This window comes from Lagenorhynchus albirostris, chromosome 10 (assembly GCF_949774975.1).
Source record: "Lagenorhynchus albirostris chromosome 10, mLagAlb1.1, whole genome shotgun sequence".
Classification (NCBI taxonomy): Eukaryota; Metazoa; Chordata; class Mammalia; order Artiodactyla; family Delphinidae; genus Lagenorhynchus; species Lagenorhynchus albirostris.
This window is the reverse complement of record NC_083104.1, coordinates 7,933,874-7,955,088: the sequence shown is the minus strand read 5'-3', so window position 1 is coordinate 7,955,088 and position 21,215 is coordinate 7,933,874. Positions and strand designations below refer to the sequence as shown.

Sequence of the window (21,215 nt, the reverse complement as noted above, 5' to 3'; positions counted from 1 at the left end):
CGCCTTGGGTGGCAGAACAAGAAACCTAGCTGCTAATGACCTCCAGAGAAACTGGTTGAACTGAACCCACAGCCTGCCTACTGGTGAACTTCTACTTCTGTGGATTTACTAGTTAAGCTACTTAAAGCTGGGTTTCCTGCCATTGGCAGCCCAAAGCAACCTAATGGATGCATTTCCCATCACCAGTCCCAGAGCAAGCAATGTCATCGTTGCAGGACCCAGATTCGTGAAGCCGCCCCTCAACAAAGTCCTGACTCTGGTTCCCGATTCTGCATGCCCATTCCAATGTCATTTCCTAGAAATGCATTTTACTGTGTCCCTCTAAGGCTGCCTCAGTGCCTATGGGATCAAGACCCAGCTCTTTAGCTTGACTTTCAAGGCTCCATACAACTGGCAGAGGTCTGGTTATGGGGTGGAGAGGGCTGAATTTCAGAGCCACAGAGACCGGGATTGGAGACAGGACTTTAAACCATTTTACCTCTCAGCATCTTCGCTTCCTCGCCTGTAAAATGAGTGCCCGTTACTGTCCTTCTTTGCATTTATAAAGGGAAGTGCAGTGATCTTGCTTGTTTACTTGTTTATTCATTTGTCATTTGTTTCCCCCACTTGAAGGTAAACCCCATGAGGGCAAAGAGACTTTCTGTCTGGTGGTAGATGCTCATATCCCCCAGCTGCTGGGACGGCTGGCAGCAGACAGCCCCCAGCCAAGAGAAAGCTTCAGGGATGGCATCAGAGGATGTGGTGACAAGCCCTCCAAAGACCGACACCTCATCCAAAGATGGATCTATGTGGGGCATAGAGGCTGGTCTCTCCTGTCTCAACCTGGACAGCTCTAAAGGGTTGTGCTCTCTTTAGAACTCCCCGTAGGGCTGGCTAAGACCTTAAGTAAGCCTGCCTGCACTATAGCTTAGCTTCACTCAGCTTCCTCCCCCGCCCTCCCTAGGGGGTGGATCCCAAATACACTCCCTAATCATTCTGCTAAGATGTTAAATTCAGGCCTCAGAGTCAGCTTCCCAGGTACCCAATCTGCAATGTCTCACCTCCCCACTCTTCCCGGCAAGCCGTAGAGCCTGTCGCATAGTGGGTGTTCATTAAGTATGTTTGTTGAGTGAACCTATGAATGAATCCAGTGACAGTTCCTCTAAGACTTAGTTTCCTTATCTGTAAAAGTGGGACGATGTCACAAGTGTCATGAAGTCCCTGTAAGGATGAAAAAAGATGACGCACATGACAGCACTGGTATCATACCAGGCACAGGCAAAGAGCTTGGGAAACAGTGGTACAGGCTGAATCAATACCCACTGGATGCCAGGGGCAAGGCTAGGAAGTTGCCCAGAAAAGGGAATTCAAAGTTGAATTTTTTATTAACTCTTCCCAGTTTGGTGGGATCAAGGGTCAAGAACCAAATAATTCTAAGGCATGAGGCAGAAAAGGCTGCAAAAGAGTGAAAGAGGAGGCGATGTGGGAAGCAGGGATGAAGAGGCTGGAGGGACCACCACCGGAGCCACCTGACCTTGCACGGATGGCCAGAGACGGCATTCTAGACAGGAGGCACAGCCTGAGCAAAGGCACGGAGGCCGGGAATAGGGGAAAATGTGGTTTGCTAAGAGAGAAGCACAGCAACAGAAGAGCAGAAGATACGCTTGGAAGGCAGGTTGGGCCAGATCACGGAGGCTAGCAGAGTGCAGGCTTCAGTCAGAGCGCACCTGGGAGCCTCTGAAGGTTTTTGAGCAGCAGAGTCTGACGGCAGACTGTGCTTCTTCAGGAAGATGAAGCTACGGGTAGAAGAGGGTGGATTGGATGGAGGCGCTGCAAGTCACCAGAGGGAACCTGCCTGAGTCTCTGCTCTCTCCCCCTCAGCACCAAGCCTGGGCAGGGCTGGCCACAGTGAGTGCTCAGCCAATAGAACTGCAAAGGACTAAAGGCATTTTATTTTTTATAGTTGGGTTTTGTTGGGAAGGGAAAGAGTCTCACTACAGTTCCAGAAACTACTGAACCCAAACCAAACATTCCATCATGAAGGGGAGGCTAAAACCCTGATCATCCCCAGCAGACACCACACCCAGCCCCTGGGGACCCCAGCGGCAGTGTATTCGCACTCTGTCTGCATTTCTCGCATGGCTTTCATGCCTACAGAGGTTGGGGTGGTGGGTTGCTTCCTTCAAGGACAGGAAGTGTGCAGACTGTAGAATATGATTACACTGGGCCAAGGAGGGTTCAGCCCTGGTACTTCGGGGTTGGAAGGACAAAGCCCTGTCTCTCTAACCCAAAAATCTGTAAAATTGGGTGGCAGGTGGCCCCGGCCCTGCTTCTTTTTTTGCCCACGGCTAAGGACAGTTAAACTCCCCTGAGGACCAGGTCACTCGGATGGGGGTGGGGGCGGTCCTGGGCATTACGAGACGCTTAGCAGCATTCCTGGCCTATCACCTCTAGATGCCAGGAGCATCCCCTACCCCACCGCAAGCTGTGACAACAAAAATGATCTCCAAACATTGCCAAATGTTCCCTAGGGGACAAAATCGTCCTGGGTGGAACCGCTGCCCTAGATTTAGGGCTCCAAGTGGCAGCTTCTCTGGGCTACAGATGCGTTTTATTTGGCCATTCAGTGTTTTCAGAAAATCTGACTCTTTCCAGCATTTAAAAATCAGGAAATTGCCCTTACAAGTCCAGATTTTCAGCTTCTCTTGAAAAACTAGAAGATCCAGCGAGGCTGAGCCCCGACTTGGAGCACAGCGGCCCCTTCGGATGGGGTTGTGCTCTCCAGTTGGCCACAGCATCTCCCTTCACCCATCCCTTTGAGTTTATGACCCCGAAACCAGTGGGGTCTCACTGGGGGCAGCCGTCTGTATCCCCTGGTGCTCATCAAGGCAGCCATCCCAGACCTGCCAAATCCAAACGTGTGAGAGGATCTTTCTACAAGAGCCCTTCTCACATGCCAACCTTTGAGAGTCACCGAAGAGTCTGGTTCCTGAGGCTGAACCTCCTGACTCTCCCGTGGACCCAGACCCCACTGTCTGCATAGAACCCCACGCCCCTGAACCCATCCTCCTGTCTGCACTACCTCTTCCTGTAGCTCTGTGGCCAGTTCCTCACCTGGCTTTTATTTGATTTACACCAGCATTTATTTGAATGGCCTACTACATACGAGCCTCCACGAGGCACTAATGACACAAAGTTGAGTGAGACCTGGTCCCTGCTCCATCAGCTGCAGCCAGCATTTCTGGAGCACATTCCATAGGTAAACACTGTCCAAAGTCACCTCTATATATTATCTAATGGAAACCTTTAAGGCAGGTACTATTATTATGCCCGCCTGGCAGACGAGGGCTGATGGCTCGTAAGGGTTAAGCAACTTGCCCCACGCTGTACAGCTAGGAAGTGGCAGAGCCAGGATTCAACTTTTGGTTGCTCTAACCCCAAAGCCGGCACTCAAGGACCTTCTGTGGCCTGTTTCCCCAGGGCCAAGACGAGATACAGGCACACAGGTGAAGAGAAGCCACTGCAATGCTGTCACAGAGATGAGTCAGGCCACAAGTCCAGGCTGCAAAGAACGGCATACCCTCTGGACGCCACCAGCCCATCCGATGTGCTTTCTCACCACTTGTGCAAAAATCTGCATCCTTGGGCCTTACCCTCACTTGCAGGCAGTAGAGTTCTCCTTGGCCTGGTCCTTCTTGGCCCACCTGCCCTGCTAGGACTAAATCGGCCATGATGGCCATCTCTGTCTTCTCCCTTCTTCCTTGTTCTGATAACAAAAGATGAGATACAGGTGGCACTCACCCCTGCTTGTCTGATCATACCAGATGGTCCATCCAGCACTGGACCCAGCCTGACCAGAGCGCTCTGGTGCCCTGTGTCTAGTGACTGGGTCAGAGATGGAAATGTATTCCAGGCTGAGCCAACAAGAATTTTCCCTGCAGCTTTCTAAGAACCATACTCTCAGGTCATCTCTCCTCTGGGGTCACCAAGCAAGGACATCAGGGGTCTCGAGCTACCCACCACAAGGAGAGTCAGGGCCTCGACAACAGCATTTCTGTCCTGACCTAGTGATGCTAAGACTTACCTCTGGACTTTTCCAGCTTACAGAATCCCGTGAATTTCCACCTTTGCTCATGTGAAACAATACTGATGCACTCTGCTTATTTTAGCATGCAGACACCAAAATAACCACAGGGTGAGACAGCCTTCTGAAAACCCTCTACCAAGCACGAGCTTTAAAACAGTTTCTGCAAAAGGTCCAATTTTCAACCGACTAGAGAGAGCATAAGCCCCTTAAAGGCTGGGACTCTGGCTTCGCAGAGTGCTGTTCACGAAGACTTGCGCACAAAAGGAACTCCATGCTACCTGTGCGTGAGCTAACCAATACGCAGAGCCAGCGAATGGAGAGGGTAAAAGGGGGTCACCTTTGACTCTCGCTTTTCCGCAAAACACAAGACAAAACCAAATCCTGTACGTTCACGTCAAGATGGCACCAGATGACAAAAATTTTTTGACACAGTGTTCCTGAGCGAAATCAATGTCTTCACCAAAAGTCCTGCTGTGGATGGCTGAATTTGCTTTTCAACGCAGGGCTAATCTCGCTATTAAGGGGAAACCCTCAGAACTGTCACTACAAATCCTAGGACTTCATAAGCTGTATTTGAAAAGTTCTCTTTGCAAAGGGTATGTTTCTGTCTCCCTCAGGCTAACTCAAATGTGGAGCTGGTCATTCTGCACATCTAGAAAACATTAAAATTCTGGGTTTCAGTGACAAGACTCCCTCTCACTTCTCCAGAGGAGACCATTCGAAACAACCCTTAGAAAACTTTAAGGCAGAAAGTAAGGTGGAACCTTCCTCAACTCCAACCGTCCCCTCTTTCATCGCATCAGGCGTTGAGTCAGCAACACCTGTCTCCCTTTTCTCTTTGCTTGATGTTCTCATGTCCAGTTTTCCCCCTTTGGGAACATTCCATGGTTTTCCTAGTTCTGAGGTTCGAAGGAAATAATGGGAAACAAATATACAAACAAAGTAAAAACAAAAACTCTGTCTCTTTTAGTGCTAATCCACTGCTTCAGCTTATTTTCTCATCAAATAACAAAACTGGAGACCCACAGATGTTCCCCATTTAAATAAATGATATATGTAAGCACTGGCCATCTCCCAAAGAGACTGCATTTTTATTTCCAAAGCAAAGGCTTGAGGGGCGTGTCTTGGAGGGATGGGGCTTCTCCAGCTCTGTCCTGGAAGGTCAGTTTATCCCTGAACACAGCCACTTGGACAGCTAACTGGCTGCCTCTCTCCGGGCCGTGTCCTAACTTGCCAGTAACTGGGCTGCCAGCGCTCTGGCACGTCCCTACCCCTTGCCTCCTAACATCATCCTTAGCCTACACTCCGCCCACCTTCCACCAAGACACTTGTTACTCTTCCCCCTCCCCCCACCTTCTTCCTTTCCCTGCTCCTGGACACCTCCCTTCTTTCCTCCCCTTCCCAAACTAACTTCTGTCTCCTGTGGCTGCAACTCCAAATGTTGTCATCTACTTGTTTTCACAAGGAGCTGGAACACCAGGGCTGGGATATTGGGCAGCAAGGAAACAGGAGGCCCTGCGACCATTCATCAAACGTCCTCAGCAGAAGTGGGCCCCACTAGTGCCTCCCAGGAGGCCAGCAGCAGGCTAAGGCAAAAAGCCTAATGTCGTGTCTGTCACCCTCTTCCCCCGCTAATTCCTCCCAGCATCTCTCTGGGGACCCTGTTTGTGCTGAAAGCCTTCATTTTCAGAAATGCTTAATGTCTGAGGATACCTTGGAATGGCATGACCAAGTGACCTGATACGGTCAGGCTAGGAGTTTCTGGATCTCTTCTAATAATACTAAATATTATTATTCATATAATACTTATCGTTAATAGTAATGCTTAGTACTATTGATATTACTACCAATAATACTTATCATTAAAGAAAATAACAACAATAATAGCTATCGTTTCTTTGATCTCTTAGCGTGTAGCAGGTCCAATGACAACTGCTTTACTGACAGTGCCTTACGTAAGCCTAATATCAGCCTATGGGATATAACCCCACTGTAACCCCACTTTAAAGATTAGGACACAGAGGCTCAGGGACGGTGAGTAAGTTGCTCAAGATCACAGAGCTAGTAAATGTGATTCTCTCAACGATTCCACTCTGTTGCTTCCACCCTGTTGCTGGGAGAGCTATGACTCCCTGTGCCTTTAGAATTTTTTCCCCAAACATTCCAAAATAATTATAAAACGGATATTCCTCTGCCTTACCATAAGAAGCATGCAGATATTTAAAAGGCTCTCCTTTAGGTCACCGTCAATATCAGACAACAGACAGTACCCAGTTCCGTTTTGTAGAATCTCCTGTTTTCTGTGACCACGTCCTGACCCCACCCCCTGGCTTCCAGGCCAAGGCAGAAGGACACAGTGTAGACTGCTGGGCTGAGTCTCCGTGAAAGCAGAACATACTCAGGAATAATCTTTCCTATGTCCCTGATTTTTTTCATTTTTTTGGCAAGAGTTGGGGGACATAAATCTCTCACAGATAAGCATCAATAGGCTCAGGGGACGGTGAGAGTCTCTGTATCCTAAGGAGCGTGACAAATCCGTCTTCCTGAAAAACCAATAGCTACAAAAACCAGAAGCCCCTCAGTTTTGAGCTGTTTTCTCCCCCTCTACATTCTCTTCAAGGTGAATATGGATGTTGTCAGGCTTATCTGTTGGATTCAAAACATTATTGATCACTTATTCCTGCTGAATAACTGATCTGAGATATCTCTCTAACCTCCTTGTCATTTTATGATCTGATCTTCTACTTTATTTGCATTGTTTGTGAATACCTATGTATCCACCCACCTATCCACCACCTTCCCACCCATTCACCCATCCACCCATCCACTCATCCACCCATCTACCCATGAACCTACCCATCCACCTATCCACTCATTCCTTTCTATTTCCATATCAACCTCCCTGATCCAGGCCCCTGTCACCTTCCACTACTAACTTGTATATTAGTCAATATGTATAACAACTGAGTCCAGCAACTCTCTTTTCAAAGCCATCAAATGCACGAAATCAGTCGTCCTTAAATTTGGCTCTGGCCACAACACCCCCTACTCAAGAACCTTCAGTGGTTCTTCTTTGCCTAAAAAATAAAGCCCAGCTTCTCACTCTGACACCCAAGGCCCCCTTGATCTGTCTCCAACCTACCTTCCCCACCCCACCACTTAATTTCAGCACTCCAATATTTAAAACACACAGAAGAGTAGAGAGAACAATAACAAACACCCACGAATATGCCACCCAAATTAGATAACCATTAAAATTTTGCCATTTTTGCTTCAAAATCACTCTTAGGAAGCAAAATGTTACAGAGAGCACTGAAGCGTTGTCTCCTTCCTTCTTCCCTCATCCCTCAATAACTCTTGTGAAGCTGGTGTGTATTCTTAGCCAGTCCACCTTTGTATAGCTCTGTTTCAGACAGGTATCTAAGAATACAAACAATATGAACTGTTTGAGTTTTAAATTTATAAAATAGTATAGTATACCTTGCTTTCTTCACCCAACATTGTGTTTTCAACTTTTATACACAATTGCTTTATGTAGATCTAGTTCCTCCATCTAAATGATTGTATAACAGTCCATCATGTGACTATCCATAGCTTATTTAACCAGTCCCTCCACGATGGCCATTGAGGTGATTTCCCTTTGTTTCTTTACTACAAACACTATTGCAGAAAACCTCCTGGCACAAGGTTTTGTGTGTGTGCAGATATGCTAGAATATTTTAGGTTGTACTTAGAAGTGGAACTGCTGGGATACAGGGTATGTACCTCTTCCTTCTCTGTCACAAGACACTCCCAGTGTTCTCCAAAGGGGCTGAACCAATTTACATGTTTATTAGGAGGACACAAGTGGCCCTGCTGCTCCACATTCTTGCCAGCACCTGGGATTATTTGACCAATCTAATGGGCGTCAAACTGTGTCTCATTTTCTTTTATTTTACCTTCTCCTGATTACCTGTAAGTATGAGCATCTTTTCTTATATTTTTAACCATTTAAATTTCATTTTCTGTGACTTATTTATATCTTTTACCCATGTTCCTATTGGGTTGTTTGCCCTTTTCCAATTTATTTGTGGGAGCTGATTTTTATATTCAGGTTATTAACCTTTTATTAATTCTATGCGTGCCAAACATCTTTTCCTTGCCTGGTCTGTATTTTCCCCTTATTTATTTGTTGCAGTTGTTGTTGTATAGAAGATTTAAAAAATCTTTATGTAATGGAATTTATCAATATTTTCCTTTATGGTGTGTGCTTTTTTGTTTTATGTTTAAGCAACCTTTTCCTACCCGCCAAGGTTTTAAATAGAATCTTCTACATTTTCTTCCAAAATTTTTTAAAGTTTTGTTTTTTACCTTTAGCACTTTAATCCATCTAGAATATATTTTTGGGAACTATGGTGGAGGTCTAATTATATTCCATATGGAAAAAAAAGTGTGTGTGTGTGCATGTGTGTGTGTGTGTGTGTGTGTGTGTGTGTGTGTGTGTGTGTGTTTAAACCAGTTCCTAAAAAATAATAAGAAATGGACAAGCAACCAGAGGAATCAGATCCATTTACTAAACAGGCTATCCTTTCCCCTAATCTGTAATGCACCACTGCCATATACTGTGTTCCCATTTGTGGGGGGCTTTGTTTCTGGGCTCTGATCTGGACCATCGGTTAGTTTACTCAGCATTGGTCTAATATTACCGGTTTTACTGACTATCACTTAAGAGGAAGTCTTCATATCTGATAAGGCAAATGCTCCAACAAATACCAAAAAAATAGAGCCTACAGGCCTTATTTTCTTTTTATGGGGTAATCAAGTTAAAAATTTAAAGCAAGTAGAAAGCTTTAAAGAAAATCTTTGGAAATGAAATATGCATAATTCTGAAAAATTTATGGGGCAAAGAAGAAATTGCAAAATTCAAATTATGAAATATTTATATCTGAATGACAATGAAAACATCACTTATCAAAATTCCTAGGATGCAGCTAATTTATAGCATTAATGGCATTAATTTTCCATCATTCTTGTTTTCTAATGTATGCATTTTTTCTAAACTTTAGTTTCTGCTCTGTTAGATCCTTTTTTTTAAATTAATTAATTAATTTATTTTTGGCTGCATTGGGTCTTCGTTGTTGTGCGCAGGCTTTCTCTAGTTGCTGCGAGTGGGGGCTATTCTTCGTTGCGGAGCGCAGGCTTCTCATTGCAGTGGCTTCTCTTGTTGCGCAGCATGGGCTCTAGGCGCACGGGCTTCAGTAGTTGCAGCCCGTGGGCTCAGTAGTTGTGGCTTGCAGGTTCTAGAGCACAGGTTCAGTAGTTGTGGCACACGGGCTTAGTTGCTCCACGGCATGTGGGATCTTCCCGGACCAGGGCTCAAACCCATGTCTCCTGCATTGGCTGGTGGATTCTTAACCATTGTGCCACCAGGGAAGCCCTAATGTATGCACAGGAATGTTATTAATTTTTATATATTGATCTTGTAATCAGCCATCTTGCTGAATGCTTCAGCAGGAAGTATGAGATTTACTGGTGGTTTTCGGTTAACACCCTTTATTAGACTAAGGAGGTTTCTATTTATTCCTAATTCGCTAAGCGTTAAATGGTGAAAAGATAAAAGCATGCTTTTTAAAAGTCAAGAAAGTATTCAATATCCTGTGATAAACCATAATGGAAAAGAAGATGAAAAAGAATGTATATATGTATAACTGAGTCACTTTGCTGTACAGCAGTAATTAACACAACATTGTAAATCAACTATACTTCGATAAAAAATAAATTTAAAGAAAGACAAGAATGCCATTTCTCCCCCATTTCCCTCTACACTATATCAATTGAGGTCCAAATCAATATAATAAGGCAAGAAAAAGAAATAAGGTTATAAAAAAAAAGAAAGACCACCATCAGTTAGAACTAATCAGTGAGTGGTTTCCTGAGCATATTTTCTTATTTCTGACCCTTTATTTAACCTGTGTGCCTGAACGTTCCTTCATCCCACCTCTGAACTTAATTCTCACTATGTTCTTTCTCGAAGTCCCAATAATCCTCCTAATAATAACTAATATTTAATGATTGCTTACTGTGTACCAGGTAGGCATCTTATATCATCATTTTTTAATCCTTACAACAACCCTAAGAAAGAGGTTTTTTATTAGCTTCCTTTTGAAAATGTTGAAAGTCAGCGGTTTAGGAATTAGGTTGAGCTCACACATCTGGAAAGTGGCAGAACAGGGATTACGCAGTCTGTCCATACCCCTAACCACTGCAGTAGACTGCAACGCTGGCCGACCTGCTCATGATCTGGGACCCAGATTTTTCTGCCAATGTGCCTTTGCTTTGGTCTAGAATCCTGTCTCCTACTTTTCCCAGATCTCTGCATATCCACTGGGGACACAGCAATGCACCACTCAGATCCCCTTCAGGACTGGAGGACTTATTCCCCCAGCTATGCGGAGTGCTCCTGGCAGGCACCCCCAGCTATCAGCCCTGTTTGGAAGTGCCTCACCAAAGAGGCACCTACCCAAGGCCACATGCCCTCCCAGGAGCAACATGAGGGTATAAAGGCCTAGTTTCCTTGCCACAACCCAGGACAACTCAGAAGGGCCACCCCAGCCTCAGAGCTCCCCAAGGACTCATTTGAGGCCTTTCTTGCAAATTCCCTGAATCCTGCCTCCCTCCCTTCCTTCTGCAGTGGGGACCCCAAGAACACTTGATAATACACCCCTGCACCATAATCACTGTCTGAGAGTCAGCTTCCTGGGAACCCAAGCTGGCATAGATCCTAATCCTCACTTCAAGATTCCCTTCAGATGCTGCATCCTCAACATAAAACCTTCTCCAAAGTGCCCCCCAGCCCAGATTAGAAGTCCTCCTCCCTCTGAACCAACTTCCCTTTCTGCTGTATTTGCATCACTGATGCACATCTGTCTTCACTTCCATTGTTCACTGCCAGCTCCTTGAGGGAAGGCACTGTGTCTGATTCATCTCTCCATCCTCTTTAGCACCTGCCTTTACCACTAAGCATGGGCTCTTGGGTCAGGCAAATCTGGATTCAAACCCCAGCTTCACCTTTATAGGCATCAGTTTCCTCATCTGTAAAATGGGGGTGATGACAACATCTTCTTCTAAGGCTTTAAGAAGTGAACACTTAGCCCAGAGCCCGGCATACAGTAAGCACTCACTAATTGTTTGTTATCTATGATTACTGCTTATCTATTGTCACAAAAGCACTAATACGTGTCTGCTGAGTGAGTTGGGAACATGGCGACCAGCTCAGCAGCCTCAACTAGCAGAGCGAGCGTTCACAACTTGTCTCCCTGGCAGACAGTGGAGACGGCTGAAGGCTCCTCGTCCCTGGCAGTCTGCCCACTTCACTCTCTGTCTGTGCAGGCATCAGAGCTGGACCCTCCAGCATGCAAACCCTCACTCTCTCCTGCAACCCAAAAATAAAAAATAAACTTGGCTTTGAATCCAAGGCCATTGGTGCTTTTGATCTTGGTCACAAAGCAAGGCAATTATTGGATACAAAAGCCCTGATTTATTTATGAAATGTGACGGACATCTTCAAGGCAGGAACGAAAAAGCTCACTGAAGACCAAGCCCTTATTGCCACACAATGAATGGCTGCTTTCAAACACAAGCCCCCCGAATGCCCTCTCTTCTCTGCTAAGAGTCTTTCCTCATTAGCGCTTCCTTCAGAATACCACAGCTTCCAACAATCAAACTCACTCCATGGCTGGGGCAAGTAATTAAATTCTGCAGGCATCAGAGCAGAGAATAATGGATGGCTATTGTTAAGGAAGCTGAGGCTGGAAATGAAATGGGCTTCAATGCCCAGCTCAGAAACAGTTGGGGCGGGAAGAGAGAGCAAGCAGGGTGCAGATGGACCCTCCCTGTTGGTGCACCATGGGGGGCAGTGGATTCAGGACTGGACGTGGAGTAGAGAACCTGCATCTGGGGCCGCATTCTGTGCTTACCAGAGGTGGGCCTGCATTTCCTCACCTGTAAAACCAGGAGGTTGGACTAGGCAAGTCATTCCCCATGTGTGATCCCCAGATCAGCAGCATCAGCAGCGCCTGGGAACTCGTTAGAAATGCAGAATCTCAGGCCTCACTTCAACCTGGTGAATCAGAAGCTGTGGGCATGGGGCCCAGCAATCCATGTTTACCAAGCCCTCCAGGTGATTCTGATGCTAGGCTTTGAGAAGCTCTGTTAGATCATGTTTAAAGATGAGGCCACAAACTCAAATGCACAAAGGGCCAAGGAGCTAAAATAAAGGGATTGGTGTCATTCACCAGACAACCCACAGGGGCTGTGGGGCAGTGGAGCGAGTGTGCCCAGCCTGAAGGACCAGCGGCTACTCAGCTCTGGACAAGTACCGCCAAGAATGACCCCCATGTTGTTCTGGTACTGTCAGAGCTTCTGGTTTTTTAAGAGGAATACAAAGTTCTGATTTTTATGCGAAATCCCACTATTTTAAAATATTAAAAAAAAAAAAAAAGGGCTTCCCTGGTGGCTCAGTGGTTGAGAGTCCAGCTGCCAATGCAGGGGACACGGCTTCGTGCCCCAGTCCGGGAAGATCCCACATACCACGGAGCGGCTGGGCCCATGAGCCATGGCCGCTGAGCCTGTGCGTCCGGAGCCTGTGCTCCGCAACAGGAGAAGCCACAACAGTGAGAGGCCCACGTACCGCAAAAATAAAATAAAATAAAGTAAAATATTGGTTGAAGTTTTCTTAACATAGTGAGGGCCAAGCAGATTACACTTGAGAACCAAATTCAGCTGTGGACCACCATTTTGCAGTCTCTGTTCCAAGGTGCCGTGGACCCCCATCATGACACTCTGTCCCCTGTGCTCTTGCCTTTGTCCTAACACTGAACTCCTAACCTCCTTTCCCCACTTGGGAGACTCCTATTCATCCTTCAACACCCAATTCAAGCATCACCTCCACTGTGAACTCATTCTCAACCCTCTGCCCCACTTTCCACCTTCTCCACTAAGAAAGTAGAGAAGAATCAAACACGGGGCCAAAGAACTGACACGTAGAAGAAAGTAACACAGAGGAGGAAGACATGGAAAGGTTATAAAACAGGCTTCTCCCACAGAGGAGGAATGAGGAAACTCTTGGAAAAGTTACCGTATTGCTGCTTGAAAAATCACTTAAAAAAGGACACTGAGGGCTTCCCTGGTGGTGCAGTGGCTGGGAGTCCGCCTGCCGATGCAGGGGACGTGGGTTCATGCCCCGGTCCGGGAAGATCCCGCATGCCGCGGAGCGGCTGGGCCCGTGAGCCATGGCCACTGAGCCTGCGTGTCCGGAGCCTTTGCCCACCAAAAAAAAAAAAAAAAAGGACACTGATCCCATTTGACCAGAATCTAATAAAATGAAGTTTTAAAAGGGCAAATAAAAAAAAACACAAGGACGGAATTCATGGACAGATTAAAAAACATTTGGTACAAAATCCCCTGGAGATTTGAGCTGAGAGTTCAGAGTGGGTCAAATGCACTGAGACGATCATGAAAAAGGCAAGTGCCTTCATAGGCTTCATTATTAGAAATAAAGGGTCTAGACAGCCCTGCTCTCCTCTTAGCTGGTCAGAGCTTTCTGGAGGGTTCTGAGTGGTTCTGAATATTAACTTATGCCGGTCAGAGCAGCCCTGGAGCCTGACCCAGGGGGAGAGAAAACTCAAAGCCAAGTCACGGGGGTCAACTGAAAGAACCTGGCATGTTTACCCAGAGGCGGGAAGGGCCTGGGTGTGTGGTCATGAGTACCTGATAGATTTCCATGTGGATTGATCTAGGTGGCCCACAGGACCTGTGAGTGGAAACCCTGAAAGATTTCATCTCAACATTGGGGAGAATTTTCTATTGGTCTCGGTTGTCCCCAAATGTAATGCAAGGTAACGAATGCCCATTATTGGGGGAGATCTGGCAGAGAGAGGACAGCTCATGAAGAGGATGATAAAAGGACTGGAACAGAAGGCCTAGTGGACACCCATTGTTTTATTTCACCCTTGTTGTAAGAGCACCCAGTTTTTCCTGGGGAACCACCCTCAGCCATCCTTTGTCCTATGCATAAGGGGGAGTTGAGTGTATGCCCAGCTTCAGGAGCACTCGTGTGACCCACACTGGTCCAGTCAGAGCCTGTAAGAACCAATTCTGGGAGAAGGGACCTCTCACTTTCCGCTGGACTTGAAGCAGGTAGGATGTAAGCCTGGGGCTGCAGGGGCCATGTGGTCATCACAGAGAGAGAGACTGACTATGCATGAGCCCTTCTCCCACCCCTCCTTAAAAACAAAACAAAACAAAACAAAAAACTGGAAAACAAAGAAAATTGGCGCAGAATTGCAGAGAGATTGGGTCCTAACAACACCCTTGGTGCCCTTGAAGCCCCCTGCCTGAAGCCAGTCTTGGCTCTGAAGAGCCGATAAGCTCCCTTTCCTCCCTCAAGCTAGCTGAGCTGCGTTTCTGTTGTTTGCAACCATAAGTGTCCTGATCACTACGGTGGCTGCTAAGAGCTCATCCAGTCCATTCTGCTCTGGTGGATCCACATCTCACAGTTAAAGCAACGGCCACCTGCATGCACAAGTCCATTTGCCCAAATGAAGCCTAGAATGGCTGTGGAATGAGAAGTGCTGCTTCCAGGCATAGCACACTGCATTGCAGAAGGGGAAATGGAGAATCGGGAAAAGGTGAGTTATGAAGTCAAAGAGCATTCTGCACCACTGAGGAGCTGGCAGGTGGAGCAGCTGCCCCAGGCCCAGGCACAGGAAGGACACCTGGCCTGGAAGCCACTCCCACCTCCTGCAGAGGCAGTGACAGAATGTCACTTGTCAGATGGCGAAGGACTCCCACTCCAAGTGTGGCACTGTCACCATCTCCTCTTCCCAGATGAGAAAACTGAGGCTCAGAGAGACTTACGCAGGGTCACAATGTCAGTGACAGGTGGCTCTGAGACAGACTCCAAAAGCCCAGCCGTGCTGCCTCCTGGAAGTGATGACAACTGGCCATTCTCAGGCTTTACCTTCTCATCTGTAAAATGGGCTGAGTGATGATCTTGTTCCCCAGTCTGACCAGAGACCAGCCCCTGCAGTCGTTTGAGGTCTGCAGAACTATTATTATGTAAGGATGCAGGGCTCAGGGCTGAGATCATCTATAACTGATGTGACACAAGGGGGCCACGCTGTGCTAAATCAGCCAGTCAGGCCCCGTCCCCCAGCTCTCTCTTGGCCCAGAGGGGCCGGGTCGTTTCCTTTGTTCCACAGGCACAGAGCTGGTAACAAGGCAGCCAGGAGCTCAGCTGTAGACCTTTTTTCATTATTTTCCACCCTGTTAACCTCCATCACAAGTGAGGCTGCTGTCAGCCTAAATGAGAGCTGAAAAGATTTATCTCACTTGTCCCAGGGCTCAGCTCAGGAAAAGATCCTTCATTTCCTAAAGGCCCAGATGACCCTTTCTCTGTGAGTCCCTCCCACCCAGAAAAAAAGATGTGACAGTGGCAGCAGCAGGCGGGGGCTTGTGATGGAACCAAGCAATCTGAATCCCTTCAGTTTGGCTTTGCAAAGCACTATGTGAATTTTTTTTTTATTGCACTGTATTTACCTTTCTAATTATGTTTGCTTACACAAATATTAAACTTAGACTACACTTCATAAACGCAGCCCCAGGAGGAGACCAGAGCAGATTGTGTGGCGGGGGGCGGGGGGGTGGGCAGGGAATTAGCCTGCAGTAACAATTTTGCAATAGAAGTCATCCTCAAAGTGGACAATCCACATACAGACCAGGGAGAGATGACTATATTTCAAACCAACTTGTCTTCTTCCTCTGTGTGTATAGCAATCCCAGGTCACCTCTTCTCTAAAACTGGTGCCTGGCAAGAACAGATGAGCTGGATCATTTTAGTAGTAATAGTCTCTTACACTCGTATTATAATAGCCAGCTTTCCTGAGCACTTAGTGACAGGCGCTGCTTTCCATGCTTTACTTGGGATTAATAAGCCTCTTAACCCAAGCAACTACCCTGTGGGTATTTCTATCCCCATTTCACAAATAAGGAAACAGGCTCAGAGAGTTTCAGTAACAAACCCAAAGACACACAGCTAATAGACAATGGAACCAGGATTATGAAGCCAGAAATTGAAGACTTGTGGACCCAAAGACCATATCCTGAAACACTTCTCAATAATACCCACCTCCTTCACTTGCACCATTTCATTTAACCCTCATACTGCCCCTGGGAAGCAGATGATCTTAACCTCATTAGATAGACAGACAAATGAGCAAAATTTGACCCTAAAATTCCCGTTACAGAAACAGATCTTAAGAAAATAGCAGTGGCCCGGCCAACATCGTTCTCAATGGTGAAAAACTGAAACCATTTCCACTAAGATCAGGAACAAGACAAGGTTGCCCACTCTCACCACTATTATTCAACATAGTTTTGGAAGTTTTAGTCACAGCAATCAGAGAAGAAAAAGAAATAAAAAGAATCCAAATCGGAAAAGAAGAAGTAAAACTGTCACTGTTTGCAGATGACATGATACTATACATAGAGAATCCTAAACATGCTACCAGAAAACTACTAGAGCTAATCAATGAATTTGGTAAAGTAGCAGGATACAAAATTAATGCACAGAAATCTCTTGCATTCCTATACACTAATGATGAAAAATCTGAAAGAGAAATTAAGGAAACACTCCCATTTACCACTGCAACAAAAAGAATAAAATACCTAGGAATAAACCTACCTAAGGAGGTAAAAGACCTGTACTCAGAAAACTATAAGACACTGATGAAAGGAATCAAAGATGACACAAACAGATGGAGAGATATACCATGTTCTTGGACTGGAAGAATCAACATTGTGAAAATGACTATACTACCCACAGCAATCTACAGATTCAATGTAATCCCTATCAAACTACCAATGGCATTTTTCACAGAACTAGAACAAAAAATTTTACAATTCATAAGGAAACACAAAAGACCCTGAAGAGCCAGAGCAATCTTGAGAAAGAAAAATGGAGCTGGAGGAATCAGGCTCCTGGACTTCAGAGTATACTGCAAAACTATAGTAATCAAGACAGTATGGTACTGGCACAAAAACAGGAATATAGATCAATGGAACAGGATAGAAAGCCCAGAGGTAAACCCATGCACATATGGTCACCTTATCTTTGATAAAGGAGGCAAGAGTATACAATGGAGAAAAGACAACCTCTTCAATAAGTGGTGCTGCGAAAACTGGACAGCTACATGTAAAAGAATGAAATTAGAACACTTGGTAACACCATACACAAAAATAAACTCAAAATGGATTAAAGACCTAAATGTAAGGCCAGACACTATAAAACTCTTAGAGGAAAACATAGGTCGAACACTCCATGACATAAATCACAGCAAGATCCTTTTTGACCCACCTCCTAGAGAAATGGAAATAAAAACAAAAATAAACAAATGGGACCTAATGAAACTTAAAAGTTTTTGCACAGCAGAGGAAACCATAAACAAGACCAAAAGACAACCCTCAGAATGGGAGAAAATATTTGCAAATGAAGCAACTGACAAAGGATTTATCACCAAAATATACAAGTAGCTCATGCAGCTCAATATCAAAAAAACAAACAACCCAATCCAAACATGGGCAGAAGACCTAAATAGACATTTCTCCAAAGAAGATATACAGATTGCCAACAAACATGTGAAAGGATGCTCAACATCACTAATCATTAGAGAAACGCAAATCAAAACTACAATGAGGTATCACCTCACACTGGTCAGAATGGCCATCATCAAAAAATCTACAAACAATAAATGCTGGAGAGTGGAGAAAAGGGAACCTGTTGAGCTGTTGGTGGGAAAGTAAATTGATACAGCCACTATGGAGAACAGTATGGAGGTTCCTTAAAAAAACTAAAAATAGAAGTACCATATGACTCAGCAATCCCACTACTGGGCATATACCCTGAGAAAACGATAATTCAAAAAGAGTCATGTACCACAGTGTTCATTGCAGCACTATTTACAATAGGAAGGACATGGAAGCAACCTAAATGTCCGTCAACAGATGAATGGATAAAGAAGATGTGGCACATATATACAATGGAATATTACTCAGCCATAAAAAGAAACAAAATTGAGTTATTTGTAATGAGGTGAATGGACCTAGAGACTGTCATACAGAGTGAAGTAAGTCAGAAAGGGAAAAACAAATACTATATGCTAACACATATATGTGGAATCTAAAAAAAAAAGGTTCTGAAGAACCTAGGGGCAGGACAGGAATAAAAACGCAGACATAGAGAATGGACTTGAGGACACGGGGAGGGCAAAGGGTAAGCGGGGATGAAGTGAGAGAATGGCATGGACATATATACACTACCAAGTGTAAAACGGATAGCTAATGGGAAGCAGCTGCATTGCGCAGGGAGATCAGCTCGGTGCTTTGTGTCCACCTAGAGGGGTGGGATAGGGAGGATGGGAGGGAGACGCAAGAGGGAGGAGATATGGGGAGATATGGGGATATATGTATACGTATAGCTGATTCACTTTGTTATACAGAAGAAACTAACACACCACTGTAAAGCAATTATACTCCAATAAAGATGTTAAAGAAAAAAAGAAAGTAGCAGTGGCCCATCAACAGATGAATGGATAAAGTACATGTGGTATATCTATATATACATATACAGTGGAATATTATTCAGCCATAAAAAAAGAATGAAAGTCTGCTATTTGCAGCAATGTGGATGGACCTAGAGAATATTATGCTTAGTGAAGTAAGTCAGACAAAGACAAATACTATATTACATCATTTATATGTGGAATCTAAAAAACAATACAAATGAATGTATATGCAAAACAGAAACAGACACACAGATATAGAAAACAAACTACTGGTTACCAAAAGGGAGAGGGGCAAATTAGTGGTATGGGATTAAGAGACACAAACTACAATAAATGAAATAAATAAGCAACAAGGATATATTGTGTAGCACAGGGAAATATAGCCATTATCTTATAACTTTTAATGGAGTACAATCTACAAAAATACTGAATCACTATGCTATACACCTACAACTAATAGAATATTGTAAATAAACTATATTTCAATTAAAAAAATAGCAGTGAATGTGACAAAGGTGTATATAAAAGAAGCTCAAAGCAGCAGTATTTATAATAATATGGAAATCACTGAAGTGTTCAACAATAAGGGATTGGTTAAATAAACTAGGGTACATCTGTATGATGAAATACTATGCAATCTTTCAAAATGTTGTGGAATTATATTGATATGGGAAAATTTTGTAATCCAGTGTTATATAATTTGTTAGGTGACATAAGCAGAGAGTAAAATCGTATATGCAGTCTGGTCTCATTTGGGAAAAGTACATACATATTCTAGAAAGTATATAAAATCAGCACTCATAGAAAATGTATTTACATATGTACATATAAAGAAGTTCCTATGACAACCAAAGTGATTATGGCTGAGTGACAGCATTTCAGGTGACGTTAATTTCTAAGTGTTTGTTTGTTTTTGAATTTTATTTTTTATATAAGTGTGAGCTCATCTCTATGTTTCCAAATCTCCTACAATGAGTGTACTACTTACCTAACCATGCAAAGGTTTTTATTTTTGTGGTGATGGTGGTTGCTGAAGTGGCTGAGCCCCGCAGCCACATCCAGGACTCAAACTCAGGGTCTGCGGTGCCAAGTCCAGGCCTCAGCACCCCGCACCCTTCAACATGCCTGACCCCTGGTCCCATGTCCCCAGACCACACCCCACCATGGCTGGCTGTCTTGCCAAGGCCAGCCTGGGGCAGAAACTCGGGTGGCCCAAGTACCCACCTTTTTGAAGAGTCTGATGACATCCTCGCTGATTTGGGAGAGGCGAACGATGACATTGTTCATGAAGATGTCATTGAGGGTGGCATGGTCTCGGCTCTCCCGCCTGGTCTGATGCAGGACTAGATACCAACAGTTCACGGGCGAGAGGAGATATTGGTCCTTCCTGTGGAAACCAAGACAGCTCAAGTTGGCTCCACTGAAACTGCCAGCCACACAGTGTTCTACGTTGTCACCCACCGCGGCTCTTTTGACCCTCATGGGGCCCTTTCAAGCTCGTTTTATTATAACATATTTAACAGCTGGGGCAACAGAGACCATGAGGAAGCAATCCTCCCAAGGTCACAGAGCAGTGCTGGGGCCAAAACCCAGGTCTTTGACTAGAAGTCCTATCCCGTCCTACTCTCCCACTGGATGTAGCACTTGATACATGTATCTCTCCCTTCTGAGAGGAAGCTGTCTTCCCTGGAGTTAAGAAATACTAAACCAGTTGTGCTTGAAATTCTTGTATGAGTTCTAGAAATATCCAGGGGAAAGAACAAAAAGTGGACCCTTTCCTTCCCCTCCTTGCCTCCCCCAACCCCTGGGGGTCCCTCAGGCTCTTAACCTTTTTGTCCTCCTCCAGGGTCAGTCCTGGTCTCTTGGCCTCTTGGAAACACATTCCTTTGCCCCTCAATGGAGCTGAGGGCCTGGAGGATTTCAGGTTCTATACTTGGGAAGAGAGCCTAAGGAAATCTGCTTTTGAGTGAAGTACACACAAGACAAATCTTTGTCCTTCAAGGACTGACACATTCTTAGTGTCTTCTAGCTGGGCATTATGCTAAAAGAGGGGTTCTCAAAGTGTCGGGGTCCCCAGACCAGCAGCAGCATCGCCTGGGGTCTATAAGAAATGCAGGCTCTTGAGCCTCACTCCAGCCCTGCTGAATCAGAACCTCTGGAGGTGACCCAGTGATCTGGGTTTTAACAAGCCCTCCAAGCTGCTGATTCCCACGCAAGTCTGAGAACCACAGATCTATGCACCAGTGTTTCCCGAAACTTGGGAAATGGGATATTTCCAAAAATGAAATGGGGGATATCTCTCTTCTCTGTGCTTTACCAAAGACCCCTCTGTTAGTCTCAATAAAGTGTATATAGTGTCCAGGAAGACAGTAAAGGACAATCAGAAACCAAAATCAAACCAATAATCCCACGTTGCCACATGGGGCATCTGGCATGTGTACTTGACCTAAGACCCTTCCTCCACTTTCCAAGGCAGGAAGGTGATGTTGGGGCAGAGGGCCATCCACCACCTAGGGTGACTGGCTCAAGGTCCAGTCCCCCAGGCCTGC

At 45.3% G+C, this 21,215-nt stretch overlaps 1 protein-coding gene across 5 annotated transcripts in view; it reads right to left on the bottom strand.

Moving 5' to 3' along the window:
• The window catches only part of SRGAP3 (SLIT-ROBO Rho GTPase activating protein 3), a 251,736-nt gene that overhangs the window by 94,976 nt on the left and 135,545 nt on the right, over nucleotides 1–21,215 (bottom strand). For all 5 annotated transcript variants that reach the window (XR_009542706.1, XM_060161300.1, XM_060161301.1 and 2 more), the window contains exon 3: nucleotides 19,891–20,053. Coding sequence is in view for 4 of the 5 variants with exons in the window: in XM_060161300.1 (XP_060017283.1) it covers nucleotides 19,891–20,053 (163 nt within the window). In the remaining variant the exon portion in view is untranslated. The remainder of the gene's footprint in view (nucleotides 1–19,890; nucleotides 20,054–21,215) is intronic.